Raw genomic sequence first — 25,798 nt, 5'->3', positions numbered from 1 at the left:
TATAGATAGCTATATCCTGTTCTGAACATAATTAAAAAAATTAATTACAATATATATATATATATATATATATAAGAGAGGAATAATTATGTTTATAACGTTTTCCTTGGATTCACAGGGAACCAACAGGAAGTTCTGATTGGGAGTTGGAAGTATGATACATCCCAGAATATCTACACAGAGAAATGCGATTTCCCATCTCTGGCTGATTGCGTAATTTCATTCCGTCTTCAGATTTCTACGTTCTTCTGCATTGTGTCTTCCCCCAGAGAGTCCCTTCCTTCGCCATTTCTGTAAAGGTGGGCAAGATGACGGAGAGGATATAACGCCTCACCCTGGAGATCATCTACCTGTTGACCGGAGAGGTGAGGAGGATTCTGGGAGGTCACATGACATCACTCTTATCTCTATTAATAAAACACAGACCTGAACGGAGAGGTGAGGAGGATTCTGGGAGGTCACATGACATCACTCTTATCTCTATTAATAAAACACAGACCTGAACGGAGAGGTGAGGAGGGGCACTGGTGAGGCTGCATTGATGGACACTGACAAGGCTGCATTGATGGGCACTAAACAGGCCACACTGATGGGCACTGAACAGGCTGCATTGATGGGCACTGAACAGGCTGCATTGATGGCTACTAAACAGGATGGGCACTAAACAGGCTGCATTGATGTCACTGAACAGGCTGGGCACTGAATAGGCTGCATTGATGGGCACTGAACAGGCTGCATTAATGGGCACTAAACAGGCTGCATTGATGGGCACTAAACAGGCTGTGCTGATGGGCACTGAACAGGCTGCATTGATGGGCACAGAGCAAGCTGCATTGATAGGCACTAAACAGGCTGTGCTGATGGGCACTGAACAGGCTGCATTGATGGGCAGAGAGCAAGCTGCATTGATAGGCACTAAACAGGCTGTGCTGATGGGCACTGAACAGGCTGCATTGATGGGCACAGAGCAAGCTGCATTGATAGGCACTAAACAGGCTGTGCTGATGGGCACTGAACAGGCTGCATTGATGGGCACTGAACAGACTGAGCTGATGGGCACTGAACAGGCTGAGTTGATGGGCACTGAACAGGCTGCATTTATGGGCACTGGTGAGGCTGCATTGATGGCCACTGGTGAGGCTGAATTGATGGGTACTAAACAGGATGGGCACTGGACAGGCTGCATTGATGTCACTGAACAGGCTGGGCACTGAATAGGCTGCATTGATGGGCACTGAACAGGCTGCATTAATGGGCACTAAACAGGCTGCATTGATGGGCACTGAACAGGCTGTGCTGATGGGCACTGAACAAGCTGCATTAATAGGCACTAAACAGGCTGTGCTGATGGGCACTGAACAGGCTGCATTGATGGGCACAGAGCAAGCTGCATTGATAGGCACTAAACAGGGTGTGCTGATGGGCACTGAACAGGCTGCATTGATGGGCACAGAGCAAGCTGCATTTATAGGCACTAAACAGGCTGTGCTGATGGGCACTGAACAGGCTGCATTGATGGACACAGAGCAAGCTGCATTGATAGGCACTAAACAGGCTGTGCTGATGGGCACTGAACAGGCTGCATTGATGGGCACAGAGCAAGCTGCATTGATGGGCACGGAACAGACTGAGCTGATGGGCACTGAACAGGCTGTGCTGATGGGCACTGAACAGGCTGCATTGATGGGCACAGAGCAAGCTGCATTGATAGGCACTAAACAGGCTGTGCTGATGGGCACTGAACAGACTGCATTGATGGGCACTGAACAGACTGAGCTGATGGGCACTGAACAGGCTGAGTTGATGGGCACTGAACAGGCTGCATTTATGGGCACTGGTGAGGCTGCATTGATGGCCACTGGTGAGGCTGCATTGATGGGTACTAAACAGGATGGGCACTGGACAGGCTGCATTGATGTCACTGAACAGGCTGGGCACTGAATAGGCTGCATTGATGGGCACTGAACAGGCTGCATTAATGGGCACTAAACAGGCTGCATTGATGGGCACTGAACAGGCTGTGCTGATGGGCACTGAACAAGCTGCATTAATAGGCACTAAACAGGCTGTGCTGATGGGCACTGAACAGGCTGCATTGATGGGCACAGAGCAAGCTGCATTGATAGGCACTAAACAGGGTGTGCTGATGGGCACTGAACAGGCTGCATTGATGGGCACAGAGCAAGCTGCATTTATAGGCACTAAACAGGCTGTGCTGATGGGCACTGAACAGGCTGCATTGATGGACACAGAGCAAGCTGCATTGATAGGCACTAAACAGGCTGTGCTGATGGGCACTGAACAGGCTGCATTGATGGGCACAGAGCAAGCTGCATTGATGGGCACGGAACAGACTGAGCTGATGGGCACTGAACAGGCTGCATTTATGGGCACTGGTGAGGCTGCATTGATGGACACTGGTGAGGCTGCATTGATTGGCACTGCTGCATTTATGAGTACCGATGAGGCTGCACTGATGGGCACTGATAAGGCTACATTGATGGCCACTGGTGAGGCTGCATTGATAGGCACTGATGAGGTATAAGTATAATACGCTCTTCAAATGTGCTTTAAAATGCATGGTTTTCCCTTTTATGAACAAGAGAATAATGACGTTACGTAGTTGAACTGGTTTAACCACTTCCCGACTGGCGCACGCTGATGTACGTTGGCAGAATGGCACGGGCAGGCAAATGGGCATACCTGTACGTCCCTTTAAATTTGCCGCCCTGCCATCGTGCTGGTCGGGACCCCCTTGAGTCCGGTCGCGGGTCCCGTGGACTCAATTGTCGCGGGCATACCCGCGATCATCTCACGGGGCGGCTGAACTGGGAGATGCCGTTGTAAACAGCATCTTCCCGTTCTGCCTAGCAACAAGTGACGCTGATCTCTGCTCCATGTGATTGGAGCAGAGATCAGTGTTCACTAAAAGAAAGCCCAGCCCCCCAATGTTTTTTTATATATTTTTGGGGGATATTTATTATAACAAAAAGTTAAAAATAATGAGTTTTTTTCAAAATTGTCGCTCTATTTTTGTTTGTATCGCAAAAAATAAAAACCGCAGGGGTGATCAAATATCCACGTCTCCCCCCCACTGTAATATCCACATCTCCCCCCACTGTAATGTCCACATCTCCCCCCACTGTAATATCCACGTCATCTCCCCCACTGTAATATCCATGTCATCTCCCCCACTGTAATATCCACGTCATCTCCCCCACTGTAATGTCCACATCTCCCCCCACTGTAATATCCACGTCATCTCCCCCACTGTAATATCCACATCTCCCCCCCACTGTAATATCCACGTCATCTCCCCCACTGTAATGTCCACATCTCCCCCCACTGTAATATCCACATCTCCCCCACTGTAATATCCACAATGTCTCCCCCACTGTAATATCCATGTCGCCTCCCCCACTGTAATATCCACGTCATTTCCCCCACTGTAATATCCACATCATCTCCCCCACCGTAATATCCATGTTGTCTCCCCCACTGTAATGTCCACATCTCCCCCCACTGTAATGTCCACATCTCCCCCCACTGTAATATCCACGTCATCTCCCCCACTGTAATATCCACATCTCCCCCACTGTTATATCCACGTCTCCCCCACTGTAATGTCCACATCTCCCCCACTGTAATATCCACATCTCCCACCACTGTAATGTCCACATCTCCCCCCACTGTAATATCCACATCTCCCCCCACTGTAATATCCACGTCATCTCCCCCACTGTTATATCCACGTCTCCACCACTGTAATATCCACATCTCCCACCACTGTAATGTCCACATCTCCCCCCACTGTAATATCCACGTCATCTCCCCCACTGTTATATCCACATCTCCCCCACTGTAATATCCACATCTCCCACCACTGTAATGTCCACATCTCCCCCCACTGTAATATCCACGTCATCTCCCCCACTGTAATATCCACATCTCCCCCCACTGTAATATCCACGTCATCTCCCCCACTGTAATATCCACGTCTCCCCCACTGTTATATCCACGTCTCCCCCACTGTAATGTCCACATCTCCCACCACTGTAATGTCCACATCTCCCCCCACTGTAATATCCACGTCATCTCCCTCACTGTAATATCCACATCTCCCCCCACTTTAATATCCACGTCATCTCCCCCACTGTTATATCCACGTCTCCCCCACTGTAATGTCCACATCTCCCCCCACTGTAATATCCACGTCATCTCCCCCACTGTAATGTCCACATCTCCCCCCACTGTAATATCCACATCTCCCCCACTGTAATATCCACAACGTCTCCCCCACTGTAATATCCATGTCGCCTCCCCCACTGTAATATCCACGTCATTTCCCCCACTGTAATATCCACATCATCTCCCCCACCGTAATATCCATGTTGTCTCCCCCACTGTAATGTCCACATCTCCCCCCACTGTAATATCCACGTCATCTCCCCCACTGTAATATCCACATCTCCCCCACTGTTATATCCACGTCTCCCCCACTGTAATGTCCACATCTCCCACCACTGTAATGTCCACATCTCCCCCCACTGTAATATCCACGTCATCTCCCCCACTGTAATATCCACATCATCTCCCCCCACTGTAATATCCACGTCATCTCCCCCACTGTTATATCCACGTCTCCACCACTGTAATGTCCACATCTCCCCCACTGTAATATCCACATCTCCCACCACTGTAATGTCCACATCTCCCCCCACTGTAATATCCACGTCATCTCCCCCACTGTAATATCCACATCTCCCCCCACTGTAATATCCACGTCATCTCCCCCACTGTAATATCCACGTCTCCCCCACTGTTATATCCACGTCTCCCCCACTGTAATGTCCACATCTCCCCCACTGTAATATCCACATCTCCCACCACTGTAATGTCCACATCTCCCCCCACTGTAATATCCACGTCATCTCCCTCACTGTAATATCCACATCTCCCCCCACTTTAATATCCACGTCATCTCCCCCACTGTTATATACACGTCTCCCCCACTGTAATGTCCACATCTCCCCCCACTGTAATATCCACGTCATCTCCCCCACTGTAATGTCCACATCTCCCCCCACTGTAATATCCACATCTCCCCCACTGTAATATCCATGTCGCCTCCCCCACTGTAATATCCACGTCATTTCCCCCACTGTAATATCCACATCATCTCCCCCACTGTAATATCCATGTTGTCTCCCCCACTGTAATGTCCACATCTCCCCCCACTGTAATATCCACGTCATCTCCCCCACTGTAATATCCACGTCTCCCCCACTGTTATATCCACGTCTCCCCCACTGTAATGTCCACATCTCCCCCACTGTAATATCCACATCTCCCACCACTGTAATGTCCACATCTCCCCCCACTGTAATATCCACGTCATCTCCCCCACTGTAATATCCACATCTCCCCCCACTGTAATATCCACGTCATCTCCCCCACTGTTATATCCACGTCTCCACCACTGTAATGTCCACATCTCCCACCACTGTAATGTCCACATCTCCCCCCACTGTAATATCCACGTCATCTCCCCCACTGTAATATCCACATCTCCCCCCACTGTAATATCCACGTCATCTCCCCCACTGTAATATCCACGTCTCCCCCACTGTTATATCCACGTCTCCCCCACTGTAATGTCCACATCTCCCCCACTGTAATATCCACATCTCCCACCACTGTAATGTCCACATCTCCCCCCACTGTAATATCCACGTCATCTCCCTCACTGTAATATCCACATCTCCCCCACTGTTATATCCACGTCTCCCCCACTGTAATGTCCACATCTCCCCCACTGTAATATCCACATCTCCCACCACTGTAATGTCCACATCTCCCCCCACTGTAATATCCACATCTCCCCCCACTGTAATATCCACGTCATCTCCCCCACTGTTATATCCACGTCTCCACCACTGTAATATCCACATCTCCCACCACTGTAATGTCCACATCTCCCCCCACTGTAATATCCACGTCATCTCCCCCACTGTTATATCCACATCTCCCCCACTGTAATATCCACATCTCCCACCACTGTAATGTCCACATCTCCCCCCACTGTAATATCCACGTCATCTCCCCCACTGTAATATCCACATCTCCCCCCACTGTAATATCCACGTCATCTCCCCCACTGTAATATCCACGTCTCCCCCACTGTTATATCCACGTCTCCCCCACTGTAATGTCCACATCTCCCACCACTGTAATGTCCACATCTCCCCCCACTGTAATATCCACGTCATCTCCCTCACTGTAATATCCACATCTCCCCCCACTTTAATATCCACGTCATCTCCCCCACTGTTATATCCACGTCTCCCCCACTGTAATGTCCACATCTCCCCCCACTGTAATATCCACGTCATCTCCCCCACTGTAATGTCCACATCTCCCCCCACTGTAATATCCACAACGTCTCCCCCACTGTAATATCCATGTCGCCTCCCCCACTGTAATATCCACGTCATTTCCCCCACTGTAATATCCACATCATCTCCCCCACCGTAATATCCATGTTGTCTCCCCCACTGTAATGTCCACATCTCCCCCCACTGTAATATCCACGTCATCTCCCCCACTGTAATATCCACATCTCCCCCACTGTTATATCCACGTCTCCCCCACTGTAATGTCCACATCTCCCACCACTGTAATGTCCACATCTCCCCCCACTGTAATATCCACGTCATCTCCCCCACTGTAATATCCACATCATCTCCCCCCACTGTAATATCCACGTCATCTCCCCCACTGTTATATCCACGTCTCCACCACTGTAATGTCCACATCTCCCCCACTGTAATATCCACATCTCCCACCACTGTAATGTCCACATCTCCCCCCACTGTAATATCCACGTCATCTCCCCCACTGTAATATCCACATCTCCCCCCACTGTAATATCCACGTCATCTCCCCCACTGTAATATCCACGTCTCCCCCACTGTTATATCCACGTCTCCCCCACTGTAATGTCCACATCTCCCCCACTGTAATATCCACATCTCCCACCACTGTAATGTCCACATCTCCCCCCACTGTAATATCCACGTCATCTCCCTCACTGTAATATCCACATCTCCCCCCACTTTAATATCCACGTCATCTCCCCCACTGTTATATACACGTCTCCCCCACTGTAATGTCCACATCTCCCCCCACTGTAATATCCACGTCATCTCCCCCACTGTAATGTCCACATCTCCCCCCACTGTAATATCCACATCTCCCCCACTGTAATATCCATGTCGCCTCCCCCACTGTAATATCCACGTCATTTCCCCCACTGTAATATCCACATCATCTCCCCCACTGTAATATCCATGTTGTCTCCCCCACTGTAATGTCCACATCTCCCCCCACTGTAATATCCACGTCATCTCCCCCACTGTAATATCCACGTCTCCCCCACTGTTATATCCACGTCTCCCCCACTGTAATGTCCACATCTCCCCCACTGTAATATCCACATCTCCCACCACTGTAATGTCCACATCTCCCCCCACTGTAATATCCACGTCATCTCCCCCACTGTAATATCCACATCTCCCCCCACTGTAATATCCACGTCATCTCCCCCACTGTTATATCCACGTCTCCACCACTGTAATGTCCACATCTCCCACCACTGTAATGTCCACATCTCCCCCCACTGTAATATCCACGTCATCTCCCCCACTGTAATATCCACATCTCCCCCCACTGTAATATCCACGTCATCTCCCCCACTGTAATATCCACGTCTCCCCCACTGTTATATCCACGTCTCCCCCACTGTAATGTCCACATCTCCCCCACTGTAATATCCACATCTCCCACCACTGTAATGTCCACATCTCCCCCCACTGTAATATCCACGTCATCTCCCTCACTGTAATATCCACATCTCCCCCCACTTTAATATCCACGTCATCTCCCCCACTGTTATATCCACGTCTCCCCCACTGTAATGTCCACATCTCCCCCCACTGTAATATCTACGTCATCTCCCCCACTGTAATGTCCACATCTCCCCCCACTGTAATATCTACGTCATCTCCCCCACTGTAATATCCACATCATCTCCCCCACTGTAATGTCCACATCTACCTCCACTGTAATATCAACATCTCCCCCCACTGTAATATCCACGTCATCTCCCCCACTGTAATGTCCACATCTCCCCCCACTGTAATATCCACGTCATCTCCCCCACTGTAATATCAACATCTCCCCCCACTGTAATATCCACAACGTCTCCCCCACTGTAATGTCCACATCTCCCCCCACTGTAATATCCATGTCATCTCCCCCCACTGTAATATCCACAACGTCTCCCCCACTGTAATATCCATCTCATCTCCTTCCACTGTAATATCCACGACATCTCCCCCACTGTAATATCCACATCTCCCCCCTGTAATATCTATGTCATCTCCCCCACTGTAATATGCACTTCTCCTTATGTCTGACTCTGCTTGCTTACCACCAGCAGGCAGATCCAGGAGCAGATGAGGCAGGTGGTGATGATGACGTCAGTGCACCGCTCACCTAGGCCGCCGCCGGGTGTACCAAGATGGCCGCGGCCTTTCCTATGGGCTCAATCCGTGGATCGCCAGATGTAGCCATCAAAAGAACCACATCTGGCTTGCGAGCCATAGGTTCCCCGACCCTACTATAAGGTGTCAGGATGTCACTGTCTATTTCTCCATGGAGGAGTGGGAGTGTATAGAAGGACACAACTGGCCACCCCTCACATCACCTGGTAAGTGAAAACTTATTTCACAGTAATTGATTGTATTGTAAGCAGCTGATTCGTGCTTTGTTTTGGTTAAATTGCAAATCCATCTTTCTATTAGGTTTATCCAAGATGGCAAAATTGTCTGAAGGTTCCACCATCGCTGTTTATTCTTCACCAGAACACAATACGATTGCCATATCATGTGTGGGCTGCAGTGGACTTTTCCTTGCCAAAAGTCCGGCGGACCTAGAAATAAAACTTGCTTCAAATCTTTCCGACGGACTCGAGTCCGGTCGAAAAATCCGGTCGTCTGTGTGCTAGTCCGACGGTCTAAAACCGACGCTAGGGCAGCTATTGGCTATGATCTTCCTTATTCTACGTCATCACGTTCAAATCCGTCTGACTTTGGAGTGATCGTGTGTGGCCAAGTCCATTCGTTTGAAAGTCCGGCGGTCCGCAGCTGCAAAGTCCGTCGGATTGTCTGCCGGACCAAGTCCGTCGAAAAGTCCGGTCGTGTGTACACGGCATTAGAGTCTGCAAAAGACTTGAGACCGGGGCAGAACTTCATCTTCCAGCAGGACAACGACCCTAAACATACAGCCAGATCTACAATGGTATGGTTTAGATCCAAGCATAGTCATGTGTTAAAATGGCCCAGTCACAGTCCAGACCTAAATCCAATTGAGAATCTGTGGCAAGACTTGAAAATTGCTGTTCACAGAAGCTCTCTATCCAGTCTGACAGAGCTTGAGCTATTTTGCAAAGAATGGGCAAAAATGTCACTCTCTACATGTGCAAAGCTGATAGAGACATCCCCCCAAAAGATTTGAAGCTGTAATTGCAGTGAAAGAAGGTTCTACAAAGTATTGACTCCTTGACTGTTGAAAACCATTTACCATTTCCCTTCAACTTCTTAATTATGTGCCACTTTCCTTTGGTCTATCACATAAAATACATTTACGTTTTTGGTTGTAACATGACAAAATGTGGAAAATTTCAAGGGACTGTAACTAAGGCATGGTTATAGTAGGAAGGGTGATCCTGAGCTGGCCTACAGGTTTATTTTGTTTGCCAGTGTCAAATCCTCCTGCAGGCAACTGTATAACCCAAAGATTTAAGACTTCTTGAGCCCCTCAATGGACAAGAAAAAAGAAAATTTGGCTGGAGTTGAGCTTTTAACTCAAGGTCATTAAGACTAAGGTGTGATTTTTTTTTCCTTGAAATAGCTGGAACTAAACCCTTGTTTAAAAAAAAAAACACTAAGCCCTTGTACACACGGTCGGACATTCCGACAACAAAATCCGTCGGATTTTGTCCGAAACTTGTGTTGCATACACACGGTCGGAAAATCCGATCGTTCGTAACGTGATGGCGGTATTTTGTTACGACGGGGCTACGTTCAGGCCAGTAGCCAATAGCTTTGATCTAGGAATTTGATATGAGCATGCGTGGCACTTTGTCCGATCGGAATTCTCTACAAACGATCGGACTTTGTCCGATCGGATCATGTTGTCGGAAAATTTTATAGCCCAGCTCTAAAACTTTGTCGGTCGGATATTTCCGACGGAAACAGTCTGATGAAGCCCACACATGGTCGGATTATCTGACAACATGGTCCGATCGGACATTTTCCGTCGCAATGTCCGACCATGTGTACAAGGACTAACAGGTAGGCTTTTTATGACAGGCGTCTATTCTCGGAAGTGCTTCTCCCTTTCCGTCTGTGTTTTTTTTTCTGAGAAGGTTGTCCAGGTATCCTAAATGCAGATAGCGTTGATGCGTGAGGGGAAAGTAGGGATAAGCAGGCGTTCTGTCTACAAAGGCCAGCCTACAAAGGGCAGCAGGAGGAAAGCGATCAACTTACCTCTCAGATTCCAAACTGATTTTTTTCAATAAATGGTGCATGGGGATAATGCATCAGGCTGGTACACCCTCTTTTGTTTGTGTTTTCGTAGTGTGTTACTGGGGGTTCCCCAGGCCTGAGGGCGGCAAGGAGTGGTGTGTCTCTGGCCCGTGCTGAAAAGCAGATTTGCATGAGGAACTGGTACCACAATATCACATTAATGTGCATGAGGCGATTTGTTTCGTTATAAGTTGTCCTTCCACCTGAGGCCACCAAAAAAAAAAAAAAATGAGGCTTGCAGGGAGTGGTAGGGGTTATGCTCGGGCTCTCCTTACAGCTTTGTTTGCCAGTGTCCAGGCACCTGGTGGTAGCTACCAAACCCATGCATGGTACAAGACTAAAGCCTCGTATACACGATGAGAATATCGGACCAATGATCATCCATTTTATTTTTTTGAATGCTGGTCTATCGAAAATGAAGAAACGAACCTTACCAAAATTCTCGTACGACAGAATACAACTTCAGAAGTGATGTAATGTGTTCTATTGTATTCTTTCGTGGTCTTCTAATTTTTTTTTCAGATGAATACTGTGCTGAATAAATGAAAATCATACCATCCGGTATCGTACGAGAAAAGAAAATTGTGTTTGTCTCTTAGATACTTTTGGGTGAACTGTGGTGATCAGCTCCCGAAAAGCTGTGTACGAACGATCAAGTTATTGTACAATTGCTTCAAAAGTGGTATTTTTCATCCGGTTTTCTGATTGTGTGTACCAGGCGTTAGATCCTGTAATGTAGGACGGTCAAAAAAAAAAAACAATCTGTCAAGAATGAACCAAATGACCGGAAAGAAAAACTCAAAACACAGGAGATCACAAATAGTAGTTTTCTTACAATTTAATTGAGCAAAAACATTTTCCTAGTTTTTTTCAAATCAAGCACATTGGCATTTGTTTATTTCACAGAGATAACTTCTTGATCAGTCAGTACCGTCCTAGCAATCTAGAACATCAAAACTTGGGTCCATGATATGAAGAAAAAAAAAAAAAAAACTTGGGTTTAAGTGTATGCATGCGGGTGTTCTCTGAATACTCCCCTTTCATCTGTCCCAGGTGGTACTGACCATTATGTAATAATGATGTAGCAAATCCATAACTTCCTAGGGTTTCAAAACTGAAGTTAGAAACCCTACGAGTGCCCCTGGGTGATCTTGCAACGGAGGCCGATGACCAACACACAAACCAACTGGTAACCACAGATTAAGCATGGTGCAGCTCACAGCAGCCTCTGGAGGCAAGTCTATAGACTTTTGTTTTCTATCTCATGCTGACTTTTTCTATGGCATGTTTACTGTTGGAGGTTATCGGAAATCACTCCCGGTATCTGGAGCTTTGGATCAAAGTGGAGGTTGCAGCCCTGTCTCACCTTTTCTAGCTCATATAGGACTCTGTTGTCTGCTGTTATGCACACTCAGGAGCTTGAAGACCGTACAAGGTCAGGAACTGACAGGGCAACAGATATTTGACTTCAGGTGCCCTTTTACTTTCCGACTCTCACTTGAGTTCCCCTTAACCACTTCTGGACCACCAGCTGTCGTTATTTTGACGTTGAATACCATTGTTATGGCAGCAGATAGCTGCCATAACCCTGGTATTTTCTGAAAAGTCTCAACACAAGATCACTTTTATCAGTGGCGGGAAAGGTGCCCACCCCCTACCTTCCACTTTCCGGTCATCTCCGCTGCTTACCGGAGCCGGTGGAGACGATACGATCCTTTCCCTCAGAGACACTGTGTCGAGTAAGGGAATGATGGCCCCCACTCAACTCAATGACTTTGGAAGACGGAAACAACGTCAAACGTCATGTCCGCCCACTACCTTAAAAGGAATTTTTTTTTATTTATATATATATATATGTATAAAAAAAAAAATGTAGACTTTTATTTTATTGCATTTAAGTGTAAATGTGAGATCTGAGGTCTTTCCGACCCCGGACCTCACAAGAGGTCCTGTCATGCTTTTTTTTCCATTACAAAGGATTTTTATGGGTCAAAGTTTGTCGCCATTCCAAGAGCCGGCTCAATTTTGAAGCAGGAGATGTTGGGTATCAATTTACTCGGCGTAACGTTATCTTTCACAATATAAAAGAAATTGGGCTAACTTTACTGTTTTCTTATTAAAACGTTTAATTTTTTTCCCCCAAAAAAAATTGCGTTTGTAAGATCGCTGCGCAAATACAGTGTGACAAAGTATTGCAACGACCACCATTAAGTCCAACCTATGTGTGTGATTATATGTCAGTATTACATTGTATATCCCTGTATGTTACGATCGTTCAGGTGCTCATCTAATAGTTTCTTGAAACTATTAATGCCCCCCCACTGAGACCACCGCCCGTGGAAGGGAATTCCACATCCTTGCCGCTCTTAAAGTAAAGAGCCCTCTACGTAGTTTAAGGTTAAACCTCTTTTCTTCTAATTTTAATGAGTGGCCACGAGTCTTGTTAAACTCCCTTTTGTGAAAAAGTTTTATCCCTATTGTGGGGTCACCAGTACGGTATTTGTATATTGAAATCATATCCCCTCTCAAGCGTCTCTTCTCCAGAGAGAATAACTTCAGTGCTCATAAACTTTCCTCATAACAAATATCCTCCAGACCCTTTATTTTTTCTAGGGTGTCTGGAAAAAAATATTTGATATAACGGTGTATATATATATATATATATATATATACACACACACACACACATATATGAGAAATGTTTGGAGGTTCCAAGTAATTGTCTAGCAAAAAAAATTATTTTAACTTGTAAATAACAAGTTTAAAAAATTGGCGTGGTCTATAAGTGGTTAAGGAGTCACTGAAAGTGATGCGTCCTTTCAGTCTCTGCCCCTTCCGGCTGCCACAAAGTGACTGTGCGCACAGTTTTCATTAAAAAAACAAAACGCTAATAAAATGATAGACTAAAGCAGGTAATATCAGGACCTGTGCCAGAGATTGGTGGAAACCTTCAAGTTAAAACAGAGACCATATATCTAAGAGGGAGAGTGTGCAGATCAACATAACAAAATGTGTATCATGAAAAAAAATTAAAATCATGGATCAACACTTTGTCTCAGGAGATGATTAGATATATGGTGGGGGGGGGGAGATAACTTCACAGAACGTTGCCAGCTGTCAGTTTTCCGCCTCCACCTAGCCCAAGATGGCGGCTTGTATATTGCAGGCTGCACAGCAGTTGTATAAAAGTCCTATCTCTCACTGCCTGTACAGGCAATAAAGATTTTATTTTAACATTGTCATTTTTTAAATTTTTTTTGCCCTTTGCTTATTCCACAGCATAAAATGTAATTATGTAAAACACGAGGAAAAAAGGAAAGTGACGGCTCCCCATCCATTACCGGATTGGTCACATTATCTGGTTTCTCCAAGAAGTCACAGTTGTCCAGGTCTCTCACTAATGAGAGCCAATGAGCCTCTATACTCTATCTCTTCTAAGGCCAGCAAATCTGGATGCACAGTTGACCATTTATGCTGCTCCGACAACCATCTTTAAAGGAAACATCCCCCCCCCCCATGCACAGACACTTTTCTGTACTGTGATATGTATACATTTCGTTTTAAGAAGGCAGTGTTGTACTTTTCACGGGAGAGCTTTGGGCCACCTTGCCAAAAAAAAAAAAGAAGGAAAGGAGAAGCTTGGTTCTGATTGCTGTAGAGTGACCACCATTTTATTCATAATTTACTTATTCATAATTTATTAATCAATCATTAATAAAGTTTAAAAAGGTTTGTTCCACCAAAAACCAATGTTTCTGGAGCACCAATGGTTTCGGGAGCCCAGGGATTAATGGACACTCCCTGCAAGACGTCATATGTGACGAAACATGTAGCGGGAAGGGCCAACGTACGTGATGCCATCACACTCCTTCTCACACTTTTCCAGAGTGAAATAGATACTGAGCCAAAGGCAGGTAGGTAGTCAGAGCTGGGAACACAGGATCAGAACTCTCAGCTTAAAGAAAATGGAAACTTGACACAGTAGCAATAAGAACTCTCAGAGAGGTTGACCATGGCACTGTGCAACCCAGACTGGATGTTCTAGGCGTTGCAGCCCTCTAAAGATCGGGGAATCTCATAAGTGTACAAACAATAAGAACAGAGGGCGCAAACATCTATTGCATTACCTCCAGCAATTTATTGAAAGATAAATTTAGTTCTGCTCTGGGGGGGGGGGGGTTGGGGTAGGCGTGCCCCCTGAAACATCAGCTGATGTCATATCATTCATAAATATCATTCATTGATGAGATTAAAGTTAAACAATATACTCACAAACCCATTGTGAATGACAGCGTAGTATAAATTACCGAGAACCAAAAGCAGTCCATCAGTATAACTCCTCAAGGTTGAAGTGGATGATTACGCCAGCTGACATATTTCAGGGGGCACACGCCCTTCTTCAGAGCAGAATTCGTAATTGTACAAACAATAAGAACAGAGGGCGTAAATACCTTTTGCATTACCTCCAGCAGTTTATTGAGAGGTAAACTGAGTTCTGCTCTGAAGAAGGGGGTGTGCCTCCTGAAACACGTCAGCTGGTGTCATCATCCACTCGAACCTGAGGAGTTCTACCGATAAGCTTGCTTTTGGTTCCTGGGTATTTCTACTATGCTGTCATTCACAATAGGTTTGTGAATATACTACTGATGTTATATAGCATTAATTGATAAGATAAAACATCAGCTGATGTGTTTCAGGGGGCACGGCCCCTTTCTTCAGAGCAGAACTCAATAAATTGCTGCAAGTAATACAATAGGTGTTTAAGCCCCCTGTTCTTATTGTTTGCACAGTTATGAGATAAATTGAGTCCTGCTATGAAGGGGGTGTGCCCCGTGAAACACGGCCGCTGGTGTCATCATCTACTTGGACCTAAGGAGTTCTACTGATGGGCTTGCATTTGGTTCATTGGTATTTATAATACGCTGCCATTCACAATGGGTTTGTGAGAACATTTTATCTTAATAAATTATTGAAAGTAATGCAATAGTTGTTTGTGTCCTCTCCTCTTATTGTTTGTTCAGAACTCTCAGCACTGCAGAAGCAGTTAGTATAATCAGCAGTGGGCACAGCCAAGAACAAGAACCAAGTGGTGACCGGTTCAGCTCAAGGTCATCTACCCATAACTGCATCAGAAATGCCAGAACCTACCCACTACTAACTGAACCATCAACCTTATGCGGACTGATCCATTGGGTTCTACAACATATTCAATGACACGCAGAGCTAACCCCACACAGCCGCATGCCGTGGCAGTCAATCACGTGACAAAAGCCTCGTCTGAAGATTACTTGAGGTCTCCTCTGACATCAGGACCAAGAATATCCTACAAGAGAATTCTGGGAAAACAGGATACAGCTGGGAAAAGTATAGGGGTGAATGGACAAAGGGGTGTTAACTGTACATTAAATGTCATGCTTCGAGATGAGCCTCTTCAACAGCATAAAGCAGCCTATGAAGTATTTAAAAGGGGATTTCCTCAACCAAAAACCCTCTGATGAATAATTTGGACTATGCCAGAGGGTAGTAACTTCAAGGTGAAGGGTGGACAGCTTAAAAGGGAAACAAGGAACCCGTGCATCCACTGGAAAAAGAAAAAAAGTCCTAAAATTAGACCTCCCGCTGTACTTTAATCTGGAGCACCGTCTTATTACTCTATCCAGCCATTTAACTACCACTCAAAGCTCAGGATGACCTTTTTTTGAGGTCTGATAAATGGGAGAACTTTTAAGGGGGGGGGGGGGGGTGACTTTCCCAAGTGTTGTGTTATGATCATGAAAGATATTACTCTTCAAAGGCACAGTAGGTTGCCAAGTCAAGGACCGAAGACTGTGCTGCTGGATGGGCATAAATAAAATATTGCGTTTTCTTGGTGGGGCAAACTTTAGCGGGACTTAGAAAATTAACTGCATGAAAACAAGGGGTCGGATAGTTTAGCAGAGGGTTGTTTTCTCAGAAATCCCCTTTAAATTATACAATAAGTTACCCATCAAAAGAAAAGGATGAGCTGACAGAAAATGTATGAGTCCGATCTAAGCTCTAACAAGAGCTTTAAGGATCCAGGTAGCCACAAGCCCCCACCAACAATCGGTTAAAACAAAATCACACACACTTGGATGACAGCTGCCATTTTTTTTGTCTTTGGGTCATTGTTCCCTGGGGTTTGACTGAACCTGTGTAAGAAATCTCATAGCCCCAGTGTCAAGTCAATACAGCTGCTCCTTCGCGTGGACCTTCTGATGCGTAATCAGGTTGGACCTCTGGTTGAAACACTTCCCGCACACCGCACACAGGAAGGGCTTTTCGCCCGTGTGAATTTTCTGGTGTCGGACGCGGTTGTGGTTACTAATGAAGCACTTGCCGCACTGCGGGCAGGAATATGGCTTCTCCCCAGTGTGGATCCGCTGGTGTTTGGTGAGGTTCCGGTAGCTGCTAAAGCTTTTGCCGCAGTCTGAGCAGGAGTAGGGCTTCTCACCCGTGTGGACTCGCTTGTGCGATTTGAGGTTCTTGTTGCTAATGAAGCATTTGCCGCACTCGGTGCAGGAGAAAGGCTTCTCGCCGGTGTGGTTCCTTTGGTGGACAATGTAGTACTGTTTGGTGGTGAAGCCCTTTCCGCACTCGTCGCAAAAATACTGCTTCTCCTCGCTGTGCTCCTTCTGATGCGCTGCCAAGGTCTCTCCCGTGGGGAAGCTGACGCCACACTCCGAACAGCAAAACGGAGTCTCCACCGCATGCATCCGCTGGTGGATGTAGAGGTACTGCTTGCTGCTAAATCGCTTTCCACACTCCTGGCACCCAAACGGCTTTACTCCCAGGTGGGTCTTCTGGTGAGCAAGAAGCCGCTGGCTACTTGGGAACCGTTTCCCGCAGTCGCTGCAGAGAAACTGTTCTTTGTGGCTCCGCTTGTGGTGGCTGAGGGAGGTGGCGCTGCCAAAGGTCTTTCCGCATTGGGGGCAGGCGTAGGTCTTTTCATTGGAGTGCGTCCGTTGGTGGGCAACCAAGTACGACTTCTTGGTGAACGACTTGCTGCAGTCGGAGCACTTGAAGGCTTTCTCGCCCGAGTGAAGTTGCTGGTGCTCAATAAACTTGGCCTTGCCGCGGAAGCACTTGCCACACTCCGAGCAGATCATCAGGAACTTCTCCTTGTGGATCTTCCGGTGAATGAGGAGCCCGGCGCGGGAGGTGAAGCATTTTTTGCATTCGGAGCAGACATGCAACGTGGCTTCGCTGGCCGACTTCCCGCCGTTCTCAGCATTGGTACGGCTTCTGCTCGCTCTTACGGAGAGGTTGATGGGGAGGTCCTGGGGTTTGGAGCTAACTTCAGAGGTCTCTTCCTCGGGGCCAGAGCTGGGAGGGGATTCTGGATTTATGATAACGGTCCCCTCTTCGAGGACGGCGCTCGCGGGCGATTCCAAGTGATCGTCAGCATCACCCGCCGCTTCGTTTGGAGCGCTGCCGGTGGGAGATTTTGAGTTCACATCAACGTTCTCTTTATCCGGGCCAGTGCTGGCGGGTGATTCCGGGTGATCATCTCCCTCAGCTTCAACGGGATCAGCGCTGTCGGGGGAATCTGGGTTAACAATGAGAGTCTCTTCCTCCGAGTCACTGCTTTCGGGGGATTCAGGATGGATGATGACAGTCTGCTCCTCTAGGGTGGCGATTTCAGGGGAGGGGGGCTGGTCAGTAACAGTCTCTTCCTCGAGGGCGGTGCTCACTGGTGATCGAGGCTGAATAATAACCGTCTCTTCCCGTAGGCCAACGATCGCACGGTAGGCTGGGTGAGTCTGGGCATGCTCGCCGTTCTGTCTGCTGTTGTCGAGGGATGCTGAAAGAGTGCCTTCTTGACTCATGCCGGAGACTGGTCACAATGTCATTCAAGAAGAAGGGTCCCGTTGATAGACGATAAAAAAGGACGACCTGCCAATCAGATAAGACAAATGTGATCTTCAGTAATCATGTATACTCCGCACGGGCCTATCAATGTGTCTCAGGGAAGTTCCTCAACAGTCCCAGTAAGAGCCAAGCATTGCAAGGAGGGACTTCATAAAAAATCTAATGGGGGCACCATGGCCAACACCGAGAGAAATAGTAAATTCCCCAAGACACACTGAGGAGGCTCTATATACCCTATATTACCAAAAGTATTGGGACGCCTGCCTTTACATGCACATGATCTTTAATGGCATCCCAGTCTTAGTCCGTAGGGTTCAATATTGAGTTGGCTCCGCCCTTTGCAGCTATAACAGCTTCAACTCTTCTGGGAAGGCCGTCCACAAGGTTTAGGAGATGTGTCTATGGGAATGTTTGACCATTCTTCCAGAAGCGCATTTGTAAGGTCAGACACTGATGTTGGACAAGAAGGCCTGGCTCAGTCTCTGCTCTAATTCATCCCAAAGGTGTTCTATTTGGTTAAGGCCAGGCCAGTCAAGTTCCTCCACCCCAAACTCGCTCATCCATGTCTTTATGGACCCTTGCTTTGTGCACTGGTCCAAATCATTTGGTGGAGGGGGGATTATGGTGTGGGGGGTTGTTTTTCAGGGGTTGGGCTTGACCCCCCCCTAGTTCCAGTGAAGGGAACTTTTCAGGCGTCAGCATACCAAGAGGTTTTGGACAATTTCATGCTCCCAACTTTGTGGGAACAGTTTGGGAATGTCCCCTTCCTGTAACAATATGACTGCGTCATGAGTCCTGACCTCAACCCGATAGAACACCTGTGGGATGAATTAGAGTGGAGAATGTGAGCCAGGCCTTCTCATCCAACATCAGTGCCTGACTTCAGATATGTGCTTCTGGAAGAATGGTCAAACATTCCCATAGACACATCTCCTAAACCTTGTGGACGGCCTTCCCAGAAGAGTTGAAGCTGTTATAGCTGCAAAGGGTGGGCCAACTCAATATTGAACCCTACAGACTAAGATTGGGATGCCATTAAAGTTCATGTGCGTGTAAAGGCAGGCGTCCCAATACTTTTGATAATATAGTGCAGGGATATGCAATTAGTGGACCGCCAGCTGTTGCAAAACTAAAAGTCACATCATGCTTCTGGGTATCATGCTTGTGGCAGTCAGAGTGTAGCTATGCCTCATGGGACAGCTGGAGGTCCACTATTTCCATATTCATGATATAGAGCATCTTAAAACCAAATCCCAACAGAGATAACAGACACAAATGAATGCAGCTTTGCATCAACAGGATATGTAATGTGTTTGACCTGTAATCAATGTGCAGCAGAACTGAGACTGGGAGAGGGAGAATCAGCACAAGAAGGCAGTCAGTTGTGTTATAGTGCTCATGCGCTAACAAGGAGCATGCTGATAGGAGAAGATAGCAGGAAGCTGAGCTCCTCATTCTGCTACGTCTCCTGCCACTGGCTTGGAGGCGGGACAAGACCTGGTGGGTGTTACTTCCTCTTTGTCTCCCTGCAAAGGTAAAGCATAATGGACTACTATGCATCGCATACTAGCCCATTATGTGTCACTTACCTGACACAGGAGCCAGCGATGTCACCGCTGTCCCCTCTTCCAGGTATCACTGCTCCGGCGCTGTGAGTGGATGGAGCAGCGATGACATCACTCCCGCGCAACGGGAGCCGCCACTAACGCCATTAGCAGCGGCATGCTCAGTGCGCATGCACCGTAGACAGCGGTGCCTGTCTTTTTGCAAATATCTCCTAAACCGTATAGGTTTAGGAGATATTTCTTGGACCTACAGGTAAACCTTAATCTAGACTTACCTGTAGGTCAAAGTGGTCTGTAAGGGTTTACAACCACTTTAATGGCATCCCAGTCTTAGTCTGTAGGGTTCAATATTGAGTTGGCCCACTCTTTGCAGCTATAACAGCTTCAACTCTTCTGGGAAGGCCGTCCACAAGGTTTAGGAGTGTGTCTATGGGAATGTGTGACCATTCTTCCAGAAGAGCATTTGTGAGGTCAGACACTGATGTTGGACGAGAAGGCCTGGCTCACAGTCTCCTCCACCCCAAACTCGCTCATCCATGTCTTTATGGACCTTGCTTTGTGCACTGGTCCAAATCATTTGGTGGAGGGGGGATTATGGTGTGGGGGTTGTTTTTCAGGAGTTGGGTTCGGCCCCTTAGTTCCAGTGAAGGAAAGTCTTAAAGGGGTTGTAAAGGTAAATGTTTTTTCACCTTAATGCATTCTATGCATTAAGGTGAAAAAACATCTGACAGTCCCGGCGCCCCCAGCCCCCCCCCCCCCCGTTTTACTTACCTGACCCCTCGAAAGTCCCGCGCTCGTCCCCCGACGCCCTTTCCACCGTTCAGCCTGGCCGCTGATTGGCTGGAGTGGATGGATGGAAAGCAGTGCAGCCATTGGCTCGCGCTGCTGTCAATCACATCCACTGACGCGGAGCGCCAGGGGGACGGGCCGTGTGATACAGCGAGCGGCTATAGCCGCCGGCTGTATCACGGAAGCGCGCCCGCAGATGCTTCTCACCATGTGAGGGAGCTCACATGAACATGAGAAGCACCTGCAGGAGGAAGCAGAGACAGCCGCCAAAGGACCCCAGAAGAGCAGGTTTGGGGCCACTCTGTGCAAAACGAGCTGCACAGTGGAGGTAAGTATAACATGTTTGTTATTTAAAAAAAAAAAAAAAATTCACTTTACAATCCCTTTAAGGTGTCGGCATATCAAGACATTTTGCATAATTTCACGCTTCCAATTTTGTGGGAACAGTTTGGGGACGGCCCCTTCCTGTTCCAACATGACTGCGTCACGAGTCCTGACCTCAAACTGAACGCCTTTGGGATGAATTAGAGCGGAGACTGCGAGCCAGGTCTTCTCATCCAACATCACTGCCCGACCTCACAAATGTTCTTCTGGAAGAATGGTCAAAACATTCCCATAGACACACTCCTAAACCTTGTGGACGGCCTTCCCAGAAGAGTTGAAGCTGTTATAGCTGGCTCCGGTGCTGAGTGGCCGGAGCCACGATGACGTCACTCCCGTGCCTGCACGCGGGAGCCCCCCCGTTCTGGCAGGATACGCCGGACCTGCAGAGTGCATGCGCGGCTAACGTCAGCGACTGCATGCAAGGTCAATATCTCCTAAACCAGTGATGGCGAACCTTGGCACCCCAGATGTTTTGGAACTACATTTCCCATGATGCTCAACTACACTGCAGAGAACATGAGAATCATGGGAAATTAAGTTCCAAAACATCTGGGGGGGGCCAAGGTTCTCCATCACTGCCCTAGACTGTGCAGGGTTAGGAGATATTCTATTTACCAACAGGTAAGCCTTATTATAGACTTACCTGTAGGTAAAAATCACCAAGCGGGGTATACAACCGTTTTAAGTGGTTAAACTGACCTCATTTACAGACTGAAGTTCATCCCTTTGATCTCTAAGGCTGGGTTCACATGATTGTGAATTGGATGCGGGGCAATAGCAGGCGATTTTGACCGGCTCTCTACGGAGCTCACACATCTCAACTGCGGCTCCGATGCAAATTTGCACAGGACTCCTGTGCGTCTTTTGGTCAATTTCAGGTCCGAATTCAGACAAAAATTTGGGCTGAAATCGGACCTGAAACGGTGAACCAGGATGCACAGGACCCCTGCTGGGAGCCACATCGGTATTAGGTGTGAACCCAGCCTAAAAGAACAGAAGGATGCAATGGGGTTTATTTAATAAAGGCAAATCAACTCTGCACTATAAGTGCACTCGCTGTCGATCTGAGGGGAAGCTCTGAAACGAGAGGAAGCTCTGCTGATTTTATCATCCAATCCTGTAAAAGCTAAAATGCTGTTTTTCAATTTTCCACATTTTTCTTTCCATGCCCCCCTCAGATCTACAGCGACTGCACTTTCAATTGCACTTGTAGTGCAAAGTGGATTTGCCTTTCGTAAATAACCCCCAATGTTTCTTTTTCTCTCTCTTTCAGGGCTGAGTAATGTTGTTGATAAACATTGCCGGCTGTTTTTTTTTGTTTTTTTTGACAGCTGTCAGTCGGGATCTGCTCTGCACGGTTTACATGAATCGCGGAAATGCTGGATTAGGATCTTGGGGGGGAGGAGGATTGAATAGAGATCGCGATTTTTTAACAATTAATCGTGCAGCTCTACTGGCCGGTTGCGTTGGTGACAATTATCAAGCATCCTTGGTCATTGGCTGTTAACGTAGTCCACTCCAAATCCTCATTTTAAAACACCCACTGGAAACACATTCAAAGAGAACGCACAATGACGCATAAAGACACAACTGACTAATGCTAAAAAGGAAAGGACTGTGTGGCTCTAGTCAAAGGACGGGGGCTCTGTGTGCCTCTAAGGAAAGCATGGGGGGCCCCTGTGTGCCTCTGAGGAAAGGACGGGGGGCCCCTGTGTGCCTCTGAGGAAAGGACGGGGGGCCCCTGTGTGGCTCTAAGGAAAGGACGGGGGGGCCCTGTGTGCCTCTACAGAAAGGACGGGGGGGCCCTGTGTGCCTCTAAGGAAAGGACAGGGGGCCCCTGTGTGGCTCTAAGGAAAGGACGGGGGGGCCCCTGTGTGCCTCTGAGGAAAGGACGGGGGGGCCCTGTGTGCCTCTACGGAAAGGACGGGGGGGCCCCTGTGTGCCTCTAAGGAAAGGACGGGGGGGCCCCTGTGTGCCTCTGAGGAAAGGACGGGGGGGGCCCCTGTGTGCCTCTGAGGAAAGGACGGGGGGGCCCCTGTGTGCCTCTGAGGAAAGGACGGGGGGGCCCTGTGTGCCTCTAAGGAAAGTAGGATGTCTAAGAGGTAGATAGGCACTGTCAAACCCAACAGCCAATCACAGGAGGTGGACTCATTTCCCATGCTGCAGACATACACGCCCCTTGTATACATGCGGGACGGGGGGCTCCTCCCCCACCTACGATTGGCTGTCAGCTTTCCTGGTGTGATCGACAGACTCAACTGCATTTACAACCACCGGCACGATTTTGCCGCAGGTCATCACCAAAAAATAAATTTCGGTGTGTGCCGCCCCCCCCCTCCCCCCCATTTTTAAAGCCTCCCAGGCTATGCGGGTGACACTGGAGGCATAGAGCGCTCTGGAAACATGACAGAAGGGAATTGGAGGCCCCATCCTTAGTAGCTGTCAAAGTTCCCATGCAAAAAGGCTTGCAGAATGAAGGCGATACTCTCCATCCAGGTCTCAGGCCCCCCGCCCACTAGCATGCAGGAAGAAATCCATGTGGGGAGTAGAGGATGGCATGAAAGCCCCAATGCTTTTTATTTATTATTATTTCTTTAGTACATAGGAGAAGGAGGGGCAGGAGGAGGAGGGGGGAGGGGAGAGGCTGGACCCACCCAGAGGAAATGGGAAGACCACAATTCAATGTACAATGGAAGTCTGGGGCACTCAGGTCTATCACATGGCGGAGATGGACACACCGCCACCTGCTGCTCAAAGCCAGCACTGCAGCCACATTCGGAGGACAATAGAAGCCTATGGAGGCACAGCAGACAGCGCCACCTGCTGGCCAAAGCTCCAACCGGCAGCTGCCTCATTCCAATACGCGGGACGACCCGCCGGGCACGGCGGCCGCTTCTGTGACCTCAGGGAACCCACCCGAGGCCCCTCCGCGACCCTCGCCAACCAAATAAAACACACCTGACCGTGTCCACCCGGTGCCCACTCGGTGCCGCCACTCTCGCGGTTTCCCGCTTCCGCTCACACACACTGACCCCAGCGCGTAATGGCTCGGCTGCCTGCGCGCATGCGCGCTCCGAGCGGCGGCTCGTACGAGACAATGGAGGGGACGTCACCGGACGTACGGCGAGTTTCGGCCATGTTGACTTTGGGCAGAGGTCTGTTGACTCTGTGTGGGAACTGTGGGCAGCGCAATGCTGGATAGCAGAGCCCATTCATTTTATAGGCTAGAAAGCTTCACCAATAGCAAGTCACATAAAGCAAAAACAGCCCATTCATTTTATAGGCTAGAATGTTTCACCAGTAGCAAGTCACATAAAGCAAAAACATCAACAACAATAATAATGACAATAAATAAAATAAAAACAATAACAGCATTAATCAGTCAAAATAATAACAATAATAATAAAAAAAAATCATAAAAATAACAAAAAAAAGCAACAATATTATTATTAATAATAAAAATAACAAAACAACAATGATAATAACAACAATAAATACAAAAAATAAAAACAATGACAACATTAATAGTAATGAAAACATAACAATAGTCATAGTGAAAAAAAAAAATCTTAAAAATAATAATAGCAACATTTAAAAAAAAATAACAATAATAATAAAAATAATAATAGGAATAATACTTCATAAATGGAATAACAATACTTTAAAAAATTAATAACAATGGTATTATTATTATTACACAAAAAACAACTATAATAACAAAATAATAACAATAATAACAATAAAAAAGTATACAAATGATAATAATATTAAACAATATTAACAAAAACAACAATCGTATTTATAATAGTAATATTAATAGCAGAACAACAACAAAAACAACAATAATAACGATTCAAATAATAATAACAACAATAATAAAAGTAGAGTCAAAATAATAACAATAATAATAAAAAAAACAAGAAAAATAATAAAAATAATTATAACAAAGCAACAATAATATTATTAATAATAAAAATAACATAACAATAATAATAATAATAAATAAAATAAATAAATAAAAACAATAACAACATTAATAGTAATAAAAACATAACAATAGTCATAATGAAAAAAAAATCTTAAAAATAATAATAGCAAAATTAAAAATAAATAACAATAAAAATAACAATAATAGTAATAATACTTCATAAATAGAATAATAACAATAATTTAAAAAAATATAACAATAGTATTATTATAAATACAACAACAAAAAAACTATAATAAATTAATAACATTAAAAAATGTATACAAATAACAATATTAACAAAAACAACAATAATATTTATAATATTAATATTAATAGCACAACAAAAAGAGTCAAAATAATAACAATAATAAAAAAACAACAAAAAAAATCATAAAAATAACAAAAATAATAATAACAAAGCAGAAATAATATTATTAATAATAAAAATAACATAACAACAACAAAAACAACAATACTAAATACATAATAAAAATAATAACATCAACAATAAGAAGAATAATAAAATAATAATATTAATAATGATAATATTA

The 25,798-nt window shown here is 46.4% G+C and overlaps 2 protein-coding genes across 2 annotated transcripts in view; both read right to left on the bottom strand.

The window, feature by feature from the left end:
• Window positions 1-25,798, bottom strand: part of LOC143956160 (uncharacterized) — a 482,654-nt gene that overhangs the window by 150,475 nt on the left and 306,381 nt on the right. The gene's annotated exons all lie outside the window — the stretch shown is intronic.
• Window positions 11,463-24,376, bottom strand: LOC143956282 (uncharacterized). Its single transcript, XM_077466488.1, has 2 exons — window positions 24,236-24,376; window positions 11,463-18,563 (listed from the first exon to the last, which is right to left on the bottom strand). The coding sequence occupies exon 2, from the start codon at window positions 18,494-18,496 to the stop codon at window positions 16,853-16,855; it is 1,644 nt and encodes a 547-aa protein (XP_077322614.1). The 5' UTR covers window positions 18,497-18,563; window positions 24,236-24,376; the 3' UTR covers window positions 11,463-16,852.

This window comes from Lithobates pipiens, unplaced genomic scaffold, assembly GCF_037356315.1.
Source record: "Lithobates pipiens isolate NorthernLeopardFrog02 unplaced genomic scaffold, aLitPip1_a1.2 Scaffold_35, whole genome shotgun sequence".
Taxonomy (NCBI): domain Eukaryota; kingdom Metazoa; phylum Chordata; class Amphibia; order Anura; family Ranidae; genus Lithobates; species Lithobates pipiens.
The sequence above is the reverse complement of the archived record's forward strand: the minus strand, read 5'-3'. Positions and strand labels throughout refer to the sequence as shown.

Excerpts from the sequence above, each read along its gene's own strand:
- LOC143956282 (XM_077466488.1), bottom strand. The coding sequence starts at position 18,496 with ATGAGTCAAGAAGGCACTCTTTCAGCATCCCTCGACAACAGCAGACAG.